The following is a 21763-nucleotide window of genomic DNA, read 5'->3' as shown; positions in this document are numbered from 1 at the left end:
TAGAACTCAGCCTTTGGCTTAAGTCCAAATGAAATTTGGGTCTGTCTGTCATGGGACACTCAAAGAGGTTTTCTATTTATTAAATATTAAAATCTCATCTCAAAATTAAAGTCTACAGAAGAGATACAAACAATTTCACAATTAAACTATACAATTTTATGTATTATAACTTCAAAAAACATGATCAGCAATTTAACCTTCATGCTAGATAATTAATATAGGGTACACATTAATTAAATGACAGTTTTATTATCAGAAAACATGACATCTATTTTGTTTGCATTTTAAAAACGCAATATGGCATCATGAATAAAGCATACATGATAAAGCAACAAACATAATTTTCAATATGGGTATCTATACAGGGATAACAAATATTTATTTTATACAAAATCTAATATAATACGGTTTACCTTTTTTTTCATATACTTTAATATAAAGATGAACAATTTTTAAAGCCAAGTCCTTTTAAGATATGAAAATCTTTCAGTTGGAAATTTCTAAGAAGAATCCAACCTTAAACATTCTAAAATAACAATTTCCCAAATAAATAGCCTACTAAAGAGAATCCAGGGTTTAAAATTCTGACAGAATATTTCCTAATGAATACTTAAGGAGAAAATTTTACAGCAATATTTAACAATATTAATAACAAAATACAACTTTTGTTAAAACAAGCTTTCAAGGAAAAAAGACATGTATTCTGAATCAAATAACTTCTGACATACCACTGAATGTACAATTTAGTAAACAGCAATGTAAGGTATTGGTGCAAACATGCGAGATAAAATAGAAACAATTAACAACATATGCATAATATAGATAGAATTAGCACCATAAGACGCCCAAATTTGCCAAAACACACATGCAATAAACCAGTCTTTTGACAATAACTGGCATATCCCAAATTTCCTTCTAAACATTTTGCAATCACTGTTTTAGATGATCTCACAATTTTATCCAGGCAGTTGAATGAAGCCATAGCCAGCATAGTGTTGTTGCATACTATTCCCATGTTTTGCAAAGCCACTTTTTCACAGCATTACACAGATTAAATACAATTTGCAGGATTTAGAGGAATTATGAATTCTGTTCAGGTTCATTACAAGACATACCGAAACAATAAGCATAATACTAAGCATTACAATACAGTACATTAATGGTATTTAACGTCACATATAATGAGTAATCAATCCATTCTACTTCAACTTGAACTTTTGTTCAGCCCAATTAGCAGCCTAATTTTCAACCTATTTACTACAAAAACATCTAATTCACCATCCAAGTAAATACTGTAGGGAAACCAGTGCATTGTTGTAACTGAATATTGCTTTTGGTTTTAAACTGCTTGTACAAGATATCACTTAACCCTTTAAAACTCAGATACTCATTTTGACAAACTTTGTTGTCCCTTTAAACAAACTTTAAATTAAACATACCTTTTTTTCTTTCTCAATTGAAGGCTTAAAGGCTTCAGTTCAAACCCTAAGATACTGATGAGCAGCAAAGAGCATAAAACCTGAACAGACTGCGAATGACTCACAGGCTGCTCTGGTTTTATGCTAGTTGTTCTTAGGCATTTTCAGTCTGCTTCTCAGGGGGAAAGGTTTAGTCTATAACATGTAGTCATGTCAGTCTCAATACATTGAGATCAAAAGTATTTAACAATAGTAACTCTCTTGAATCTGTTAACAATTCTGATTTGGCCATTTTCACACACAATGAAGCTTTATTTAAAATGCGATTTTGATTAAAATCAACCAATAAACTGTCCATGTTTTTTTAACAAAACGTAAGGCTTTATGATGGACTTTCAACTACTTTTTCTTTGCATGTATAGCCTACATATTTCAAAAAAAAATATTGTGGTGTGATAAAACATTATGTTGACATATTTTTAACTAATATTTAATTGCTATGGTAACATGTAATCTCAGACTGGTTCAGTTATTTGCGTCTCTATGTATTCCGCAGACTGGTTGCTCACGCAGGCAGTTAAGACACGGCCACTGTGATAACGGCTATTATCACCACTATCAGGCACACGATGAAGTGCGTATACAGCACATTCCTCTTGAAGATGCGCCCCTGAAAATGTACACAGACATTTTGATTGTTTCATAATGAGTGTCTGTCTATTGTCATGTTTTGCTTTTTTCACAATGAACGCCAATCTATGATTATATTTGGATTATCTTACAATAAACACCTATATATGTTCTTATTTCGATTATTTCACAAGTATCACCTATCTGTGGTATTATTATGCCTCGGGATCGAATGATCGGGGGATTATTGTTTTTGGCCTGTCTGTCTGTCATTGAATGTGTGTGTCCGTCATTGTATGTGTGTGTCCCAAAACTTTAATCTTGGTCATTACTTTTGCAATATTGAAGATAGCAACTCGATATTTGGCATGCATGTGTATCTCATGGAGCTGTACATTTTGAGTGGTAAAATGTCAAGGTCAAGGTCATCCTTTAAGGTCAAAGGTCAAATATATGGCTTCAAAGTGGCGCAGTAGGGACATTGTGTTTCACAAACACAGCTCTTGTTTTGATTATTTCACAGTGAATTCACTATCTAAAGGCTTGTTTTCATTATTTCACTATGAATCTCCAGTGGAAGGCTATTTTGATTATTTTACTATGAATGTTGCGTGGAAGGATTCTTTTGATTATTTCTCAATGAACATCTATCAGAGGGCCTTTTTTTATTATTTCAAAATAAATGTCTGCCCAAAAGCTATCCAAAACATATAATGTTGAGGATGAAAGTATTTTATAAGAGAGCCAATATGCATCAATATATGAGGTTTCAGAATAGGAGTTTAATGAGTTTTAAAACAAATAAATTTTGATACCCAAAATATCATGTTTATTTTAATTTGTTGATGATGTAAACCACAGTAAGATTTTGAATGCAACAAAACCACACAGGCTCCATCTGAACAATAAACAGAATGTTTTTCATTCTGTATAAAAGTTGACTTATTGGTATTCTAAATTTTATCAATTATTTAATCTATTAAATATGCATTTATCCATTATAAAAATGAAGTTGGTGTTTCAAGGCACTATTAAATCTCTATGTACAACTGACATGCCATGGTTTCTAAGTGTACTTACAGCAGTCCATATGTCAACATGTACAACTGACATGACATGGTTTCTAATTGTACTGACAGCAGTCCATATGTCGCCATGTACAACTGATATGACATGGTTTCGAAGTGATCTTACGGCGAACCATATGCAACCATGTAAACTGACATGACATGGTTACTTAGTGTACTTACGGCAGGCCAGGGTTCAGGAATGTGTACATTAGGATTTTCTTTCTTCTGCAGCTCCCACTTCTTCCTATTCTCTGTAAGATACACAAGCATCATGTCATCTACCATTTAAAAAAATGAGTAAAACATCTAAATATGTAAATAGTATCACCAATAATAACCAACACAAATTTGCAAAATAATAAATAGTTACTGACACACATTTGAATTGATAATTGTGCATACACCCTGAAATATCCTCAACTGTTGATTAATAGTCAACAACAACTACAACATGTAACACAGTATATCCTCAAGACTGAATACCTTTGTTCCCCATTTTAATGACTGCAATATGTAAAGTTATTGCATTTATATATGGAAATGTATCAAGTTAAATACTGCAAAACAGGAACACATAGAACTTGGAACAGAATAAATGACACTGAATATCATTAAATGTAACAAGTATTAAAATATCTTGTCAATCTAAGTTGAACAAGAGTGCCAAACTGTCACAAGATACGCCTGTTTGAAGGTTTTGGACAACTTGATAACTTCACCATGACCCATATTTGAACTTGACCTACATATCATCTAGACACAACTTCTGACCAAAGTTGGTAAAAATCGGATGAAAACTACTTCAATTAGAGAGCAGACACCATGCTAAATCCTTAAAATGCACTAAGTGACCTTGTGACCTAGTTTTTGACCCCGAATGACCCATATTTGAACTTTACCTAGTTTTCATTCAGACACAACTTCTTACCAAATGAGTTGAAGATCAGATGAAAACTACTTCAATTGGAGAGTGGACACCATGCTTAATCCTTGAAATGCACTAAGTGTCCCTGTGACCTAGTTTTTGACCCAGCATGATCCATATTCGAACTTGACCTTGATATTGTCTAGATTCAACTTCTTACCAAGGTTGGTGAAGATCGGATGAAAACTACTTCAATTAGAGAGCGGACACCATGATAAATCCTTGAAATGCACTAAGTGACCCCTTGACCTAGTTTTTGACCCGGCATGACCCATATTCAAACTTGACCTAGATGTTGTCTAGATACAACTTCTGACCAACTTTGGTGAAGATCCGATGAAAACTACTTCAATAAGAGAGCGGACACCATGCTAAATCCTTGAAATGCTGTAAGTGACCCCGTGGCTTAGTCTTTGACCCGGCATGACCCATTTTCGGACTTTACCTAGATATTGTCTAGATACAACTTCTGGCCAAGTTTGGTGAAGATCGGATGAAAGCTACTTCAATCAGGGAGCGGACACCATGCTAAATCCTTGAAATGCACTAAGTGACCCCTGTGACCTAGTTTTTGACCCAGCATGACCCATATTCAAACTTTACCTAGATGTTGTCTAGATACAACTTCTGACAAAGTTTGACGAAGATCGGATGAAAACTACTTCAATAAAAGAGCGGACAACATGCTAAATCCTTGAAGTGACCCCGTGGCATAGTTTTTGACCCTGCATGACCCATATTCGAACTTGACCTAGATATTGACTAGATACAACTTCTGACCAACTTTGGTGAAGATCGGATAAAAACTATTCGAATTATAGAGTGGACACTGCTGTGGACGCCCCCGCCTGCCACCCGCCAAGGGTGAAACTATAATATGTCCCGTTTTTAAAAACGGGCGTATAAAAAGGGGTGTAACTCTTGGAATATTTCATGCAAGCTGATTAAAATAATACATGCACGATTTCAAATCATAAGGAAAAATGCATACAATTTTTAATGTTGTATGTTAAAAAGTGTATAGTACTTTGTGTAATGAAAGAGAGACATCCAAGGTGATCTGGTATATTGCTCTTTACTTTGTAGCAGTGGTAATAATAACTTTTGTTGAAGTCTTGACTCATACATTACTTACTCTTGTTAGTCATGCAGATATTGATTGGTTCACCGCAAGGCTAACCTCACAATTACGTTTGTTACATCCACTGTTATCATTGAGATTTAGATTATACCTAAATGTTATTAGTTAAACATTCTACATTAGACATATGACTTGCTTTGTTCAACTTGTGGTTACATACCTTTTTTTCTTGTGAGTGCAGACATGAAATAACAGTTTTGTTCTGCTTGAGAGTGTGGACAAATGATTTATGTACCTTTGTTATATTTTAGACAGTAGACACATGTTTCATACCCACCTTTGTTCTTCTTTTGTGAGTGCAAATGCATAGCTTATGTTCCTTTGTTCTTCTAGAGAGAGCAGACAAAAGAGTTATATACCTTTGTTCTTTTTGTGGAAGCAGACACAAATGAGTCACAAACCTTTGTCCTTCTTGAAAGTACAGAAACGTTAGTTATATACGTTAGCTTACACATGTGCTACCAACTTTTGTTAATCTTGTAAACAGTACAGACCACTCAGCATACACTAGATTTACCCACATTTGTCCTTCTTGTAGATGCAGAAACATACTACCTTCGATCTTCCTGGGGTAAGAGACAAATGAGTAACTCTTCTTTCTCCTTAGTGCAGACACATGAGTTATCAAACTTTCTTTGTCTTGTAAACAGTACAGATAACTTAGCTTATACAAGAGTTACGCACCTTTGTTTTTCTTGTGGGTGCAGCATTGGTGCACCTCCAGGATGATTTCACAGACAAAGTTGAAGAGGAAGAAGATGCAGATGATCCATGTCAGCCACCAGGGAACCATCGCCTTGCCAAACTCCATGCCAATAAATAGATTCACCACTAAAATCAAGAATAATGGATGTAAAGCCTTTTTGCAGGTGCAGGAAAAATCTAAGTGTTTGGGTGGGAAAACCAGGCTTATTGGTCTATGCTTTAAATTCAATGCCAGATCAGTCAAAACATTATTTGACTGAGAAAAAACTGTCCTTTTTTTAAAGAATTTTTTAATTTTAAGAAAATGTGTCCTTTATATAAAGCCACTGTCATCAAAATGAATATGTATTATCTATTTATTTCTTTTTACATGTTTCTCTACACATTTTTATTTCTGACAAATACAAATAATGTCAGCACTCGTTATAATATATTGAGGGCAATTTTTTCTATGTTGCTTGCTAGAAATATAACAAGAGGGCAAAATGCCCTCAGGCGCTCACCTGAAATCCACAGAAACTGACCTGATCTGTTGTCACGATATTTGTGCAATAAATAACTTCTTCGAGTTTCTTTATCCCTTATGACACAAACTTTATATTGGCCGAGACACAATTGGAACAAATGTTCTGACCCAGTTTGAAAATAAGGAATAGAAGACGGCTCCAAGTTGGCCATTTTTAAATATCAAATAAAAAATTTATACACATTTTTTATCATGTCACATCAGGAAAATGGCATCACATCTAGGCAGCCAGCAATTTAAATAAACATTTTCAAACTCTTCAAAGAAATAATTATCATAAGAACAAAAGTCCTAAGCAAGTTTCATGAAGATTTGACTAAAAATGAGACTTCTAGAGTTTTCACAAGGTTTCACTATAGCCATAGAAGGACACTTCCCAGCCCCCCTGGCAGCCATGTTTATCAATCGAACAGAACCGTTCTCATACTAAGGGCAAAAACATTGTTGGCCTATGATTTTGTACCCACCAGCCAGACAGAAGGCAATAGTCCAGAAGAGCCAGTAAAACCAGTTTCCGATTGGCCGACAGGTGTGGTCTTCAAGACACCTGATCAGGAACAGTATAGGCTAAAAAACAGGAAATTTGCGTGACTCAATTGATTACATTACAGACAAGTGGTATGTTTTTAATAGAAATAATAAAACAGAATTGCAGGTCAATGTTCAATTTTATGACGTGACATTTTTAGCATAAAGAAAAAGAAGATAAAATATTATTACAAGTCATAATTATAAATATCTTAACTGATAAATACTTGATAAATAATAACAAAATTTTCAAATTAACAGAAGATCCATGCCTAAAGCTATGTAAGTAACAAAAAGTGCATAATGATAGTGTTTGACTAAATACATTCCTCCCTTTAATACTCAATTACAATGATGCAGATCCTCCCTTTAAAACTCACTATAACAATTTTGCAGATATTATCTCCCTTCAATACTCACTATGACAATGATGCAGATGAAGACGATAATGCCCAGAATAGGATGTGCTTTCTGCGGTAACTTGTGAAACTGTAAGGAAAGAAACAGTTACCCCGTTATATTGTTAAATTTGATGACACTAATAAAGAACTTTTTATTTCCTCAAAATATTGGTAAACCTTTATTGATACGCCAGCACATGTATGAGTGAAAATTATGTTTTTTTATTAGCAATATATTATTAAATCTATTTCAGTCTGTTTGAATCTTTTGAATACTGAATATCAGCAGCTTATGCTGATATTGTTTCATTATAAAGATAACAAAAATACTTTCTATTCTTTCAAAACATTTCTTTCATGTAATCACATTCAGTTACTTGCTAGGACACAGTATTCAAATATTTACAATTGTTGATGGAAAACTATGGTATTTAACAGAATGCATACCCATTATTTTTCTAAAATCAGACTTAAAAATAAAGGTTAAATAACTGGAACAGTTGCATTTAATGAAGCAAAGCTCAACATATAAGCCATAGTTCCATGATTAACTCTTTTGATGGTATTATGCAATTGCCAATTCTGTAAAAACCACACAATTGAGGATTCAAGTCACATTGGTAACTTACATAGCTCCAGCCTCCAGCCTCGATAAAGATCAGGATCACACTGATTATCACCAGGATCACCACCCACACCCTGCAGTTGAAATGGGTCTGAAATACAGCACAGGTAATTAGATATGCAGAGGATAGAAGTTTATAAATACTGGGGAGATAATTAGAAATCTAGAGGAAAGAAGTTTTAAATACTGGGCAGAAAATTTGAATGCTAGAGACTAAAAGTTTTAAATACTGGGGAGATAATTAGAAATCTAGAGGATAGAAGTTTTAAATACTGGGCAGATAATTAGAAATCTAGAGGATAGAAGTTTTAAATACTGGGGAGATAATTAGAAATCTAAAGGAAAGAAGTTTTAAATACTGGGGAGATAATTAGAAATCTAGAGGAATTTTTTTTTTTAATACTGGGCAGATAATTTGAAAGCTAGTGGATAGAAGTTTTAAATACTGGGCAGATAATTTGAAAGCTAGAGGATAGAAGTTTTAAATACTGGGCAGATAATTAGAAATCTAAAGGATACAAACAAGAGGGCCATGATGGCCCTGAATCGCTCACCTGACTAACCTTGCTACATCAACTTAAATTTTATCAGACCCATATGCAATCCCAAGCCAGATTTCATTAATTAATACATTCTGACAAAATTTCATTAAGATGTGATGAAAACTGTGACCTCTTTCATCTACACAAGGTTTTACTAGAATTGGCCCGGTGACCTAATTTTTGACCCCAGATGACCCATATACGATCCAAAATCAGATTTATCAAGATAAACATTCTGACCATATTTCATTTAGATCAGATGAAAACTATGACATCTGTTGTCTACACAAGGTTTATCTATGATTTGACCTAGTGACCTAGTTTTTTACCCCAGATGACCCAAATACAATCCCAACCCAGATTTCATCAAGATTAACATTCTGGCCAAACATCATAAAGATTGGATGAAAACTGTGACCTCTCCTGCCTACAAAAGTTTTTTTAAACTTTGACCTAGTGACCTAGTTTTTGACCCTAGATGACCCAAATTCAATCCCAACCCAGATTTTAACAAGACAAACATTCTGACCATATTTCATTACCATCAGATGAAAACTCTGACCTCTATTGTCTACACAAGATTTTTTCTATTATTTGACCTAGTGACCTAGTTTTTGACCCCAGATGAACCAAATACTATCCCAACCCAGATTTTATCAAGATAAACATTCTGACCAAATTTCATAACGATTGTATGAAAACTGTGACCTCTATTGTCTACACAAGGTTTTTCTATTATTTGACCTAGTGACCTAGTTTTTGAACCCAGATGACCCAAATACAATCCCAACCCAAATTTCATCCAGATAAACATTCTGACTAAATTTCATAAAGATTGGATGAAATCTGTGACCTCTATTGTCTACACAAGGTTTTTTTCCATTATTTGACCTAATGACCTAGTTTTTCACCCCAGATGACCCAAATACAATCCCAACTCGAATTTCATGACGATAAACTTTCTGACCAAATTTTATAAAGATTGGATCAAAACGGTGACCTCTATTGTCTACACAAGGTTTTTCTATTATTTGACCTAGTTTTTGACCCCAGATGACCGAAATACAATCCCAACCCAGATTTCATCAAGATAAACATTCAGACCAAATTTCATAAAGATTGGATGAAAACTGTGACCTCTATTGTCTACACAAGGATTTTCTATTATTTGACCTAGTGACCTAGTTTTTGACCCCAGATGACCCAAATACATTCCCAACCCAGATTTCATCAAGATAAACATTTTGACCAAATTTCATTAAGATTGGATGAAAACTGTGACCTCTTCTGTCTACACAAACAAATTGTTGATGGACACATGCACGCACGCACAATGGACGCCGGACATCACACGGTCACATAAGCTCCCCATGTCAATCCGTGACAGGTGAGCTAAAAACTGGAGAGATAATTAGAAATCTAGAGGATAGAAGTTTAACAAGAGCACCGCATAATGGGTGCCACGCTCGGCTACGGGTGCAGTTTTGAATAAATGAAAGCTTGACAATTTTTTTTTTTAAAGGTCACAGTGACCTTTGACCTAGTGACCCAAAAATGGGTGTGGAGTGTAGAACTCATCAAGGTGCATCTACATATGAAGTTTCAAAGTTGTAGGTTGAAGCAATATGATTTTAGAGCCCATGTTCAAAACCTTAAAAAAATGTTAAGGTTTTAGCATGACGCCGACGGCAGACGTGGGACGACATGACGAGCTGGCTATAACAATACATCGGGTTTTCTCCGAAAACGCTGAGCTAAAAAACTGGGGAGATAATTAGAAATCTAGAGGATAGAAGTTTTAAATGCTGGGAAGATAATTAGATATCTAGAGGATAGAAGTTTTAAATACAGGCTAGGTGGTTAGAAATCAAGATGATAGAAGTTTTAAATACAGGCTAGGTGGTTAGAAATCCAGATGACAGAAATTTTATGTACAGGGGAGGTAAATAAAAGCAGATATTTATTTTAAAATTAAGAACTTTACAATACATAGGCGAGACAATGTGGAAAAAATGATGAAAACTTTGAAATGCAAGAACTTAAAAAAAAGAAAACTTAGAAAAAATGCGGAAAGGGCTCTGAAATACAAAGTAAATGGAAGTTTGAAATACACAGGGGAAGTACATTGAAATACAAAGACAAGAGGGCCATGGGCCCTAAGGCACTCACCTGAGACCCAATGGAACTAGCTAAAAATGTGACTTCTAGAGTCTATCTTTTTTTACTATATAAATATAAGGAAAAAGACCCCCCTCCTGGCGGCCATGTTTTTTTACCGATCCGAACCATTTTCGAACTCAACTATTGTATCCAGGAAACAAATGTTCTAACCAAATTTCACAAAGATTGGGCAAAAAATGTGTCTTCTAGACTATTCACATGTTTTAACTATGAACATATAAAGAAAACTGCCCCACCCCCTGGCGGCCATGTTTTTCCAATGATCACGACCATTTTTAAACTCGTCCAAGATATCCACAAAACCAATATTTTGACCAAATTTCAAGATGATTACCGGTAGGCAAAAAATGTGACTTCTAGAGTGTTCACAAGCTTTTTTTACTGTATAAATATAAGGAAAATGACCCCCCCCCCTGGTGGCCATGTTTTTTTACCGATCCAAACCATTTTCGAAATCAACTGTCGTATCCAGACAACAAATATTCTGAACAAATTTCATGAAGATTGGACTAACAAGAGCACCGCCTTGCGGGTGCAGACCGCTCATCTACTTTCTTTTTAAAGGTGAAGGGACTCTCAATTTCAATCACAAAGGAGTAAGGGGTGGAGTGAAGAGGGGTGTATAGTGTGGGGTGTGGACATATTACATTATTTTCCAAAAATGCGTTTTTTTTTTTATAAAATTCGGGGGGAGGGGGGGGGGGTACGATGGTGTGACGGTATTTCAAATATAAAATAATAAAAATAAATATTTGTGTTTTTTAACCGTTTCAAAAAAAAAATTAAAAAAAATTATTAGGGGGGGTGGGGGGGGGTATAGTGTGAGGGTGTGGTGGTCATTTGTGAAATGATCTTAAAAAAAAAAAATATTAGGGGGGGATTCGGGTGGGGGGAGGGGGGGTGGGGAGATTCTTGGGTGTGACGGTTGGACGGTATTTCAAACATAAAATAATAAAAAAATATTGTTTTTTTTTAACCTTTTAAAAAAGAAATTAGGGGGGGGGGGTGGGGGGGGGTATAGTGTGAGGGTGTGGTGGTCATTTGTGAGATGATAAAAAAAAATAGGGGGGGGGGGGGGAATTCGGGGGGGGGGGGGGAGGGGGAGGGGGGAAGGGCATGGGGGATGGTTTGGGTGGAGTCTATTGTGGTATGTCAGGTAAGAGTAGTTTTGTCAAAGTATCAATCAAGTCTAATCATAAATAAAAAAGTTATGGCAATTTTAGCAAAATTTAATAATTTGACCTCGAGAGTCAAGGTCATTCAAACGTCAAGGTAAAATTCAACTTGCCAGGTACAGTAACCTCATGATAGCATGAAAGTATTTGAAGTTTGAAAGCAATAGCCTTGATACTTCAGAAGTAAAGTGGATCGAAACACAAAATTTAACCATATATTCAAAGTTACTAAGTAAAAAAAGGGCCATAATTCCGTAAAAATGACAACCAGAGTTATGCAACTTGTCCTTTTACTGTACCCTTATGATAGTTTGCGAGTGTTCCAAGTATGAAAGCAATATCTTTGATACTTTAGGGGTAAAGTGGACCAAAACACAAAACTTAACCAAATTTTCAATTTTCTAAGTATAAAGGGCCCATAATTCCGTTCAAATGCCAGTCAGAGTTACATAACTTTGCCTGCACAGTCCCCTTATGAAAGTTAATAAGTGTTGCAAGTATGAAAGCAATAGCTTTGATACTGTAGGAATAAAGTGGACCTCAACACAAAACTTTAACAAATTTTCAATTTTCCAAGTATAAAAAGGGCACATAATTCTGTCAAAATGCCAGTCAGAGTTACATTACTTTGCCTGCACAGTCCCCTTATGATAGTTAGTAAGTGTTGCAAGTATGAAAGCAATAGCTTTGATACTTAAGGAATAAAATGGACCTAAACATAAAACTTAACCAAAATTTTCAATTTTCTAAGTATAAAAAGGGCACATAATTTTGTCAAAATGCACGCCAGAGTTATCTAACTTTGCCTGCCCAGTCCCCTCATGATAGAAAGTAAGTGTACCAAGTTTGAATGCAACAGCATTGATACTTTCTGAGAAAAGTGGACCTAAACGCAAAACTTAACCGGACGCCAACGCCGACACCGACGCCAAGGTGATGACAATAGCTCATAATTTTTTTTCAAAAAAATGATGAGCTAAAAATGTGACTTCTAGAGTGTTCACATGTTTTCACTATATACATATAGAGAAAACTGCCTCGCCCTCTAGCAGCCATGTTTTTTCACCGATCTTGACCATTTTCAAACTCATCAGAGATATCAATGTAACCAATGTTTCATGAAGATTGTGCAAAATTTGTGACTTCTTGAGTGTTCACAAGGTTTCTCTATAGCCATATAAGGAATATTGCTCCGCCCCCTGGTGGCCATGTTTTTCAACGGACCGGAACCATTTTTTAACTCAACCAACATATCATTAAGACAAACATTTTGACAAAGTTACATGAAGATTGGGCATGAAATGTGACTTCTACAGTGTTTACAAGTTTTTCCTTTTTTTTGACCTAGTTTTTGACCCGGCACGACTCAATTTCGAACTTGACCGATATTTCATTGGGACAAAGCTTCTGACCAAGTTTCATGAAGATCGGACAATAAATGTGGCCTCTAGAGTGTTTACGAACAAATGTTAACGGACGGACGGACGGATGTACGTACGACAGACAAAGACCGGTCACAAAAGCTCACCTGAGCAATCAGGTGAGCTAAAAAAGAGGGGCAAGAAGTTTGAACTAAAGGAGAAGTAACTTTAAAATACAGTGGATAAAACTCTGAAATATAGAGGAGGGAACTTTGAAATACTGATGTGTGAACTCTAAAATACAGAGGAAAGAGCTTTGAAATACAGGACAGGAATGTTTTATCTAAGTTACTTTCTTACCACAAGCCAGTACTTTTGTCCCAGGAAGCGGCTGTTAGGCCACATGGTGGTGTAGTACTTCATCCAGATAAGGCCAATGGGAGCAAAGAAGATCCACGCTAGTAGCATCAGGCAAGCTGCAAGAGGAGCAGGTAGCACTATAAATTGTTTCATGGTATTTTATATATATATATCTAAAAGCCTGTCAATTTAAGAAATTTAATATATACAGACTTGAATTTGAAATTAGGGTCTTATTCTGGAAATTTAAAAAATATATTAATTTGTTTATTGTACATGTGTCTTATAGATAAAATAACATCTGAAATGTTCACTTTTAAAATTTAAATACAATTTAAATCTTTCATCAATAAAGATTTTTTTCACCTAATGCAAATTCATTCTTTACATTTATCCTTAATTGAAATGGTTCAACAATGAAAAACAAATTCCAAGTTAAATGTTGAGAGTTTATTGGGATATATAATAGAATGCAATTATTTTAACTTAAACTAAACAACCCTCACTAAAGTGCTACCTCCCTGACCCAAATTAAAACAAGAGGGCCTGAAAGGCCCAAAGTCGCTCATCTGAGATTCAAAGGAACTGACCTGTTCTGTGCATCCCAAGATGCCATTAGAACAATATGTTGTTACCAACTTTCATTACTAGTGAACACCCTGGCAGCCACGTTTTTCAACAGACCAGAACCATTTTCATACACATCCAAGATATCATTGAAACAAGGGCTGTTTGTAAAACATGCATGCCCCCCTATATGGGCTATAAGTTGTAGTAGCAGCCATTGTGTGAATACGTTTTTTGTCACTGTGAACAACGGTGGTGGTGGTGGTGGTGGTGGTGGTGGTGGCAGCGGCGGCGGTGGTGGTGGTGGTTATTGGTACAATGCATTACAAAAATGCAGTTAGCCTTACATTTGGTAAAATTTAAATATATTACAAGGGAGGCTAATGCTGTAACAAAAAGAACATGCATAAACGGTAGTTGTTTCCCTTGTTTGAACCATGCTAAATCCTTAAAATGCCTATTTCCAATAACTGTGACCTTCACCTGTGACCTTGACCTTTGACCTAGTGACCTCAAAATCAATAGGGGTCATCTGCAAGTCATGATCAATTTACCTATGAAGTTTCATGATCCTAGGCCCAAGCGTTCTTGAGTTATCATCTGACAACCACCTGGTGGACGGACCGACAGACAGACCGACAGACAGACCGACCGACAGACCAAAGCAATATACCCCCTCGTCTTCGAAGGGGGGCATAACAAATATACTGACAGAGTTTCATGAAGATTCATAAGTCCATATAAGGAAAAATGCCCCGCCCACTGGTGGCCATGTTTTTCAAGCAACTGGAACCACTTTCGAACTTGTCCAAAATATCATTGGGACAAATCTTCTGACAAAGTTTCATGATGATCGTACAATAAATATGGCTTCTAGAGTGTTAACAAGGTTTAACTATAGCTATATAAGAAAAAATGCCACGCCCCCTTGGCGGCCATGTTTTTCCACTAATGGAACCATTTTCTTACTCATCTAAGATATCATTGGGACAAATCATTTGACCAAGTTTCATGATGATCGGACAATAAATGTGGCCTCTAGAGTGTTAACAAGGTTTTACTAAAGCATGATATATAGCCATATTAGGAACAAGGGACAAAATTGTCACAAAACCAGGTTTTCATTGTGAAAAAAAAATCTGATAAAGGGAGAAAACTCAAACTGAACTTTTGAAATGAACAAAAAAAATTAACCCCCTTTGTAAGTTTTTTTTTTTTTTAAATCTATTTTTAGTCGTGGCGACCTTGACATTGGAGATATTGACGTGATTCTTTCGTGGGACACACCGTCCCATGATGGTGAACAAATGTGCCAAATGATTTTAAAATCTCACAATGAATGACATAGTTATGGCCAGGACAAGCTCATTTATGGCCATTTTTGACCTTTGAACTCAAAGTGTGACCCAGGGGTGTCAATTGGCCTAAATCTTAAATCCTGAAAATCACCCTAGAATTTGGGGGACAGAGTCAAAAGAGTTTTAATTATTAATAAAATTATCTTTCCTTTGTAAACAAAATGCCAAAGGTCAATAATTTGTGTTGAAGATGACATTTTGTGACAAGAATGCTTAAAATAACCAAAACAATCCTCTGTTTTATATCAATATCAAAAAATTTCCTTGAGGGCTTAAATCCTGAATTCAGGAATAATCCTGAAAATTGACACCTCTGGTGTGACCTTGACCTTGGAGATATCGACGTAATTATTTCGCGCGACACACCGTCCAATGATGGTGAACAAATGTGCCAAATGATTTTAAAATCTGACGATGAACGACATAGTTATGGCTCGGACAAGCTCATTTATGGCTATTTTTGACCTTTGAACTCAAAGTGTGACCTTGACCTTGGAGATATCGACGTAATTATTTCGCGCGACACACCGTCCAATGATGGTGAACAAATGTGCCAAATGATTTTAAAATCTGACAATGAACGACATAGTTATGGCCCGGACAAGCTTGTTCCGCCAGCCCGCCAGCCAGCCAGCCAGCCAGCCCGCCAGCCAGCCCGCCCGCATTCGCCAATCTAATAACCAGTTTTTTCCTTCGGAAAACCTGGTTAAAAATGCCCCGCCCCCTGGTGGCCATGTTTTTTAAGCAACCGAAACCATTTTCAATCTCATCCAAGATATCATTAGGACAAATCTTCTGACCAAGTTTCATGAAGATCGGAAAATAAATGTGGCCTCTAGAGTGTTAACAAGGTTTTAATATAGCCATATAATGAAAAATGCCCCGCCCCCTGGCAGCCATGTTTTTCAACCAACCAGCATCATTTTTGAACTTGTCCATGATATTATTGGGGTGAATCTTCTGACCAAGTTTCATGAAGATCAGACAATAAATGTGGCCTCTAAAGTGTTAACTAGATTTTACTATAGCCAAATATAGCCATATAAGGAAAAATGCCCCGCCTCTTGGCAGCCATGTTTTTCAAGCAAACGTAACCATTTTCAAACTCATCCAAGATATCATTGAGACCAATCTTCCAACCAAATTTCATGAAGATTGGACAATAAATGTGGCCTCTAGAGTGTTAAAAAGGTTTTACTATAGCCATATAAGGAAAACTGCCCCGCCCCATGGCGGCCATGTTTTTTCACCGATCTGGACCATTTTTTAACTCGTTCGAGATATCAATGAAACCAATGTTTTGACCAAATTTCATGATGATTGGGCAAAAATTGTGACTTCTAGAGTGTTCACAAGGTTTCTCAAAAGCCATTTAAGGAATACTGCCCCGCCCCCTGGCGGCCATGTTTTTCAACGGACCGGAGCCACTTTTGAACTCAACCAACATATCATTTAGACAAACATTTTGACAAAGTTACATGAAGATTGGGCATCAAATGTGACTTCTACAGTGTTCCCAAGGTTTTCTTTTTTTTGACCTATTGACCTAGTTTTTGACCCAACATGTACCAGTTTCGAACTCAGTTGAGGTATTAATGGGTCAAATGTTCTGACCAAATTTCATGAAGATCAGACAATAAATGTGGCCTCTAGAGTGTTCACAAGGCAAAATGGACGAAGGACGACGCACGACGGACGAAGGACAAAAAGCGATCGCAAAAAAATGTAAATGTAAATGTAAAAATGCAAGGCCTCTAGGTGAGAATTATAAGAGAATATATATCTATATGAGCCTTGCTTGCTAGCTAAATGCATGAGTATAAAGTGTGGTCCTAAATTAGCCTGTACAGTCCACACACGCTATCCAGGGACAACCATTTCTTCTCTTATGGAATACTTAGGTTTTTAAAAAGACTCTTCTAAACCAAAAATCTGGTCAAGGCCGAAAGTGTTGTCCCTGATAAGCCTGTGCAGACAATTTGTGCTAACTCATTAAGCCCCTTTTTCCCAGAGCCAGGCTCATATCGTAAAATGAAGATTTTCATAAAACCGAAACAAGCATAAGTAGAGCTTACCGTGCGCCTTCACAAGATGGTACCTGGCGCGCCCTGTGATGTCAGCCCCAACGTCCAGTGACACTTCCTCAGGGGAGGCAAGCGGCAGGTTACCGACGACGATATCATGTGGCAGAATGTTCCCTGAAGATCAGTAAAGGTGGCGATGGAAAAATGATGACTTGATTCCACACAAGGAAACTTATTATGTTATGTGCCCAAAGTTTTAAACAAGGGCTGTTTGTAAAACATGCATGCCCCCCATATGGGCTGTCAGTTGTAGTGGCAGCCATTGTGTGAATACGGTTTTTGTCACTGTGACCTTAACCTTTGACCTTGTGACCTGAAAATCAATAGGGGTCATCTGCCAGTGATGATCAATGTACCTATGAAGTTTCATGATCCTAAGACTAATTATTCTTGAGTTATCATCAGGAAACCATTTTACTGTTTTGAGTAACTGTGACCTTGACCTTTGACCTAGTGACCTGAAAATCAATAGGGGTCATCTGCCAGTCATTATCAATGTACCTATGAAGTTTCATGATCCTAGGCGTAAGCATTCTTGAGTTATCATCCGGAAACCATTTTACTGTTTCAAGTCACTGTGACCTTGACCTTTGACCTAGTGACCTGAAAATCAATAGGGGTCATCTGCCAGTCATGATCAATGCTCCTATTAAGTTTCATTATCCTAGGAGTAAGCATTCTTGAGTTATCATCCGCAAACCATTTTACTGTTTCGAGTCACTGTGACCTTGACCTTTGACCTAGTGACCTGAAAATCAATAGGGGTCATCTGCCAGTCATGATCAATGTACCTATGAAGTTTCATGATCCTAGGCGTAAGCATTCTTGAGTTATCATCCGGAAACCATTATACTGTTTCGAGTCACTGTGACCTTGATCTTTGACCTAGTAACCTGAAAATCAATAGGGGTCATCTGCCAGTCATGATCCATGTACCTATGAAGTTTCATGATTCTAGGCGTAAGCATTTTTGAGTTATCATCCGCAAACCATTTTACTATTTTGAGTCACTGTGACCTTGACCTTTGACCTAGTGACCTGAAAATCAATAGGGGTCATCTGCCAGTCATGATCAATGTACTTATGAAGTTTCATGATCCTAGGCCTACGCGTTCTTTAGTTATCATTTGGAAACCACTTTACTATTTCAAGTCACTGTGACCTTGACCTTTGACCTAGTGAACTGAAAATCAATAGGGGTCATCTGCCAGTCATGATCAATGTACCTATGAAGTTTCATAATCCTAGGCCTAAGCGTTCTTGAGTTATCATCCAGAAACCATCTGGTGGACGGACCGACCGACCGACGGACCGACATGAGCAAAACAATATACCCCGTCTCCTTCGAAGGGGGACATAATTATTGCAAATGTTATAAAAAATACTACACAACACAATTGTGTAACAATTATAGCCTTATTATTATATTTCATAGAAATATAATGTTCCACATCAAGAAAAGCAAGTTCAATATTTTTACAACTATCTTTCGTCTCATGGGTGAGAGACTATGTTACTTTTACTTTCCACAACAAAACAACTGGTTATCCTTTAAGCATGTGTCATTCATGAACAGCAAATTTTTTTTCTATTTGTTATAGGGTGGTGCGGTGGTCGAGTGTTAACACTCTGGTCTACCATTCCAGAGGTCCCCGGTTCAATTCCCGGCCGGGGCACTGGAAATTTCAGAAATGCTTCAAGTGTTTCCCACCCAACTAGAGATGTTCTGGTATGAAACCCAGGTAATTCTCACATGTATCGGTGCTATACACTCGGCACGTTAAAGAACCAAGGGATCTATTCGCAAAGAGCTAGGGTATCGCACCCGGATTCCTTGTATCCCAATTCTGTCTCTTCTGCTTGCTGTCTCTTCAGCAAAACCAAAGGACCCCATTGGAAATAAGTGCTTGCACTTTGATGGGTCATCCTTGACTGGAAGGCCAAAAGAAATACATACTTCCCAATTCTGTGCACACAATTCATCATAGCAGCATTTTTTAAATAAACAACACGCTTTTTCTATGGGATTCTCCTTCCCAATTTACTTTAATTGAGCCTTGCTCTGGGAAAATGGGTCTTAAAGCATGCACGCAATGTGAAACTTTTTGCATAAACTATACTTTTCCTAAGAAGAGACTCCTGAAACAAACAAGAGATGTGTTTGTCAGAAACACAATGCCCCCTACTGCGCTGCTTTGATTTAAATATTTTTGTTTTTTATTATATCCCTTTAAAAAATATTACTTCCCATGAAAAAATAACCTGTACCTGCCAAATGATAAATAGAAATTATCTCCCTTTAAAGCTTGTTACTTTCCTTGGATTTGTTTTTACCTTTGACCTTGAAAGATGACCTTTACCTTGACCTTTTACCACTCAAAATGTGCAGCTTCATAAGATACACATGCATGCCAAATATCAAGTTGCTATCATCAATATTGCATAGGTTATGGCCAATGTAAAAGTTTTCGGATGGACGGACTGACAGACGGACAGTGCGACTGCTATATGCCACCCTACCAGGGGCATAAAAATACAATACAATTAGAAAGTGTTATCCCTGATTACCCTGGGGAAACTCCAGTGGCGAATCTAGGACAACACTTAATGCAAATAATTTAAGTCCTGTTTTTCAAGAGCACTGCTCAACTGCATGCCATGGTTACCTTTGTGTGATGGACCGCGAGCCATAAGAAGCCTCCATGGACGAGAAATCAGTCCATAGTTGGTCAGCTCCTCATTGTTCACCCTGTTATCACGTCTGAAGCGACATCGCAGTCGTCCATTGTTGTACGAACCTTCCTCAGACAGCAGTCCATCTTTCGGCTGAACAATGGTATTATATCGTCATTTTGAATAATTCATGAGTACTCTATTCGATTTAAGAGTAATATTAAAACCAACTCTATAATTTTGGTTTGTTTTAAAATTTATTTTATTACTTTATTTTATTTTAAATTATGAACAAGTACCCCCAGTTATGACATCATTTATATGCCATCATTATAGTTGGGGTTTTTGTGGGGGTTTTCAACTTCAATCATGAATATTGATGGATGCTACCATCACAAGATGTGTTTTATACCCTACAATCATAATCACTCATTTATGACACAAAAGTCGACAGTGAGGTCAAGGGTGTCATCCCCACTACGGGGGGATTCTTAAGATCTCCCACCAAATACATCAAGTCCTAGTTATACCCAGGGAATGGACTTTAAATGCAAATGACCTAAAATAAATGAGTTTACACTAAATAAAACTATGACAGTATACCTTAATAAGGCGTTTGTAAGTGTTGTCCTTGTAGTTGATGGACTGGAATACCTCCACACGCCCGCTGGTGTGGTTGTGTACACACTCAAACACAAGATCATCGCCCTGCAAAACAAATAATCCTTGTTCCGGAAAATCTGGGCTTAATTCATTTGAGTAAAGTGTCGTCCTAGATTAGCCTTTGCAGTCTGAACAGGCTTGTCAGGGTAAACACTTTGTCTGAAATGAATTTTAGCTAAGAACAACTTAAAAAGAAAAATTGCATAAAAGCAGAAAGTGTCTTTCCTGATTTACCTGTGCGGACTGCACAGGCTGATCTAGAACGACACATTATGATCATGCATTTTGTCCAATTTTCTCAAAGCAAAACTTAAATAAATCACAAAGATTTAAGGTAATTTTAGACTTCTATATTTGCCAACATTGACATTTATATTTCACAGACCTCTGTGCAAAACAATTATGTCACATCTGGAAATACCTTCCTTAAGAACAAAGTATGGGTTGTTTGTATTTCTGATTGGATATTGAAGACTTTCTTTGCATAAAAAAACATGACAATGTCAGGCAGTTATCTCCTCTGTTAAATGAGATATTGGTTATTGAAGAGGCAGATCACATTGTTTTTGTCACATTTCACCTAAAAAAACAACAGTGCGTCTGAAACTAAATGACCTAACAAGAGCACGGCATAACGGGTGCCACAATAGTGTGCGAAAGCCTGTCAGAATTTTTCTTTTCTTTTTAGGTCACAGTGACCTTGACTTTTGACCTAGAGACCCAAAAAATGGGTGTGGCATGGAGAACTCATCAAGATGCAGCTACATGTGAAGTTTCAAAGTTGTGGGTTGAAGCACTTTGATTTTAGAGCCAATGTTCAAAACCTTAAC

General features: G+C 36.7%; 1 protein-coding gene across 1 annotated transcript; it reads right to left on the bottom strand.

Annotated features, from left to right (window-relative positions):
* Positions 1 to 238: 238 nt before the first annotated feature.
* Positions 239 to 21303, bottom strand: LOC127861741 (putative ferric-chelate reductase 1 homolog). Its single transcript, XM_052400423.1, has 11 exons — positions 21292 to 21303; positions 20874 to 20978; positions 20264 to 20423; positions 17589 to 17711; positions 13589 to 13704; positions 7974 to 8060; positions 7364 to 7432; positions 6883 to 6982; positions 5869 to 6015; positions 3299 to 3369; positions 239 to 2088 (listed from the first exon to the last, which is right to left on the bottom strand). The coding sequence occupies exons 1-11, from the start codon at positions 21301 to 21303 to the stop codon at positions 1996 to 1998; spliced, it is 1083 nt and encodes a 360-aa protein (XP_052256383.1). The 3' UTR covers positions 239 to 1995.
* Between the last annotated feature and the right edge of the window lie 460 nt (positions 21304 to 21763).

Source organism: Dreissena polymorpha, chromosome 16 (genome assembly GCF_020536995.1).
Source record: "Dreissena polymorpha isolate Duluth1 chromosome 16, UMN_Dpol_1.0, whole genome shotgun sequence".
Classification (NCBI taxonomy): domain Eukaryota; kingdom Metazoa; phylum Mollusca; class Bivalvia; order Myida; family Dreissenidae; genus Dreissena; species Dreissena polymorpha.
Note: the sequence above shows the minus strand (reverse complement) of the source record. Positions and strands in the feature narration are given on the sequence as shown.

Bases quoted from the DNA above. Each gene is read 5' to 3' on its own strand.
- LOC127861741 (XM_052400423.1), bottom strand. The intron at 8,061-13,588 runs GTAAGAAAGTAA...GCTGTATTTCAG, and splicing joins GACAAAAGTACTGGCTTGTG to ACCCATTTCAACTGCAGGGT. The intron at 2,089-3,298 runs GTAAGTACACTA...GTACATTTTCAG, and splicing joins TTCCTGAACCCTGGCCTGCC to GGGCGCATCTTCAAGAGGAA.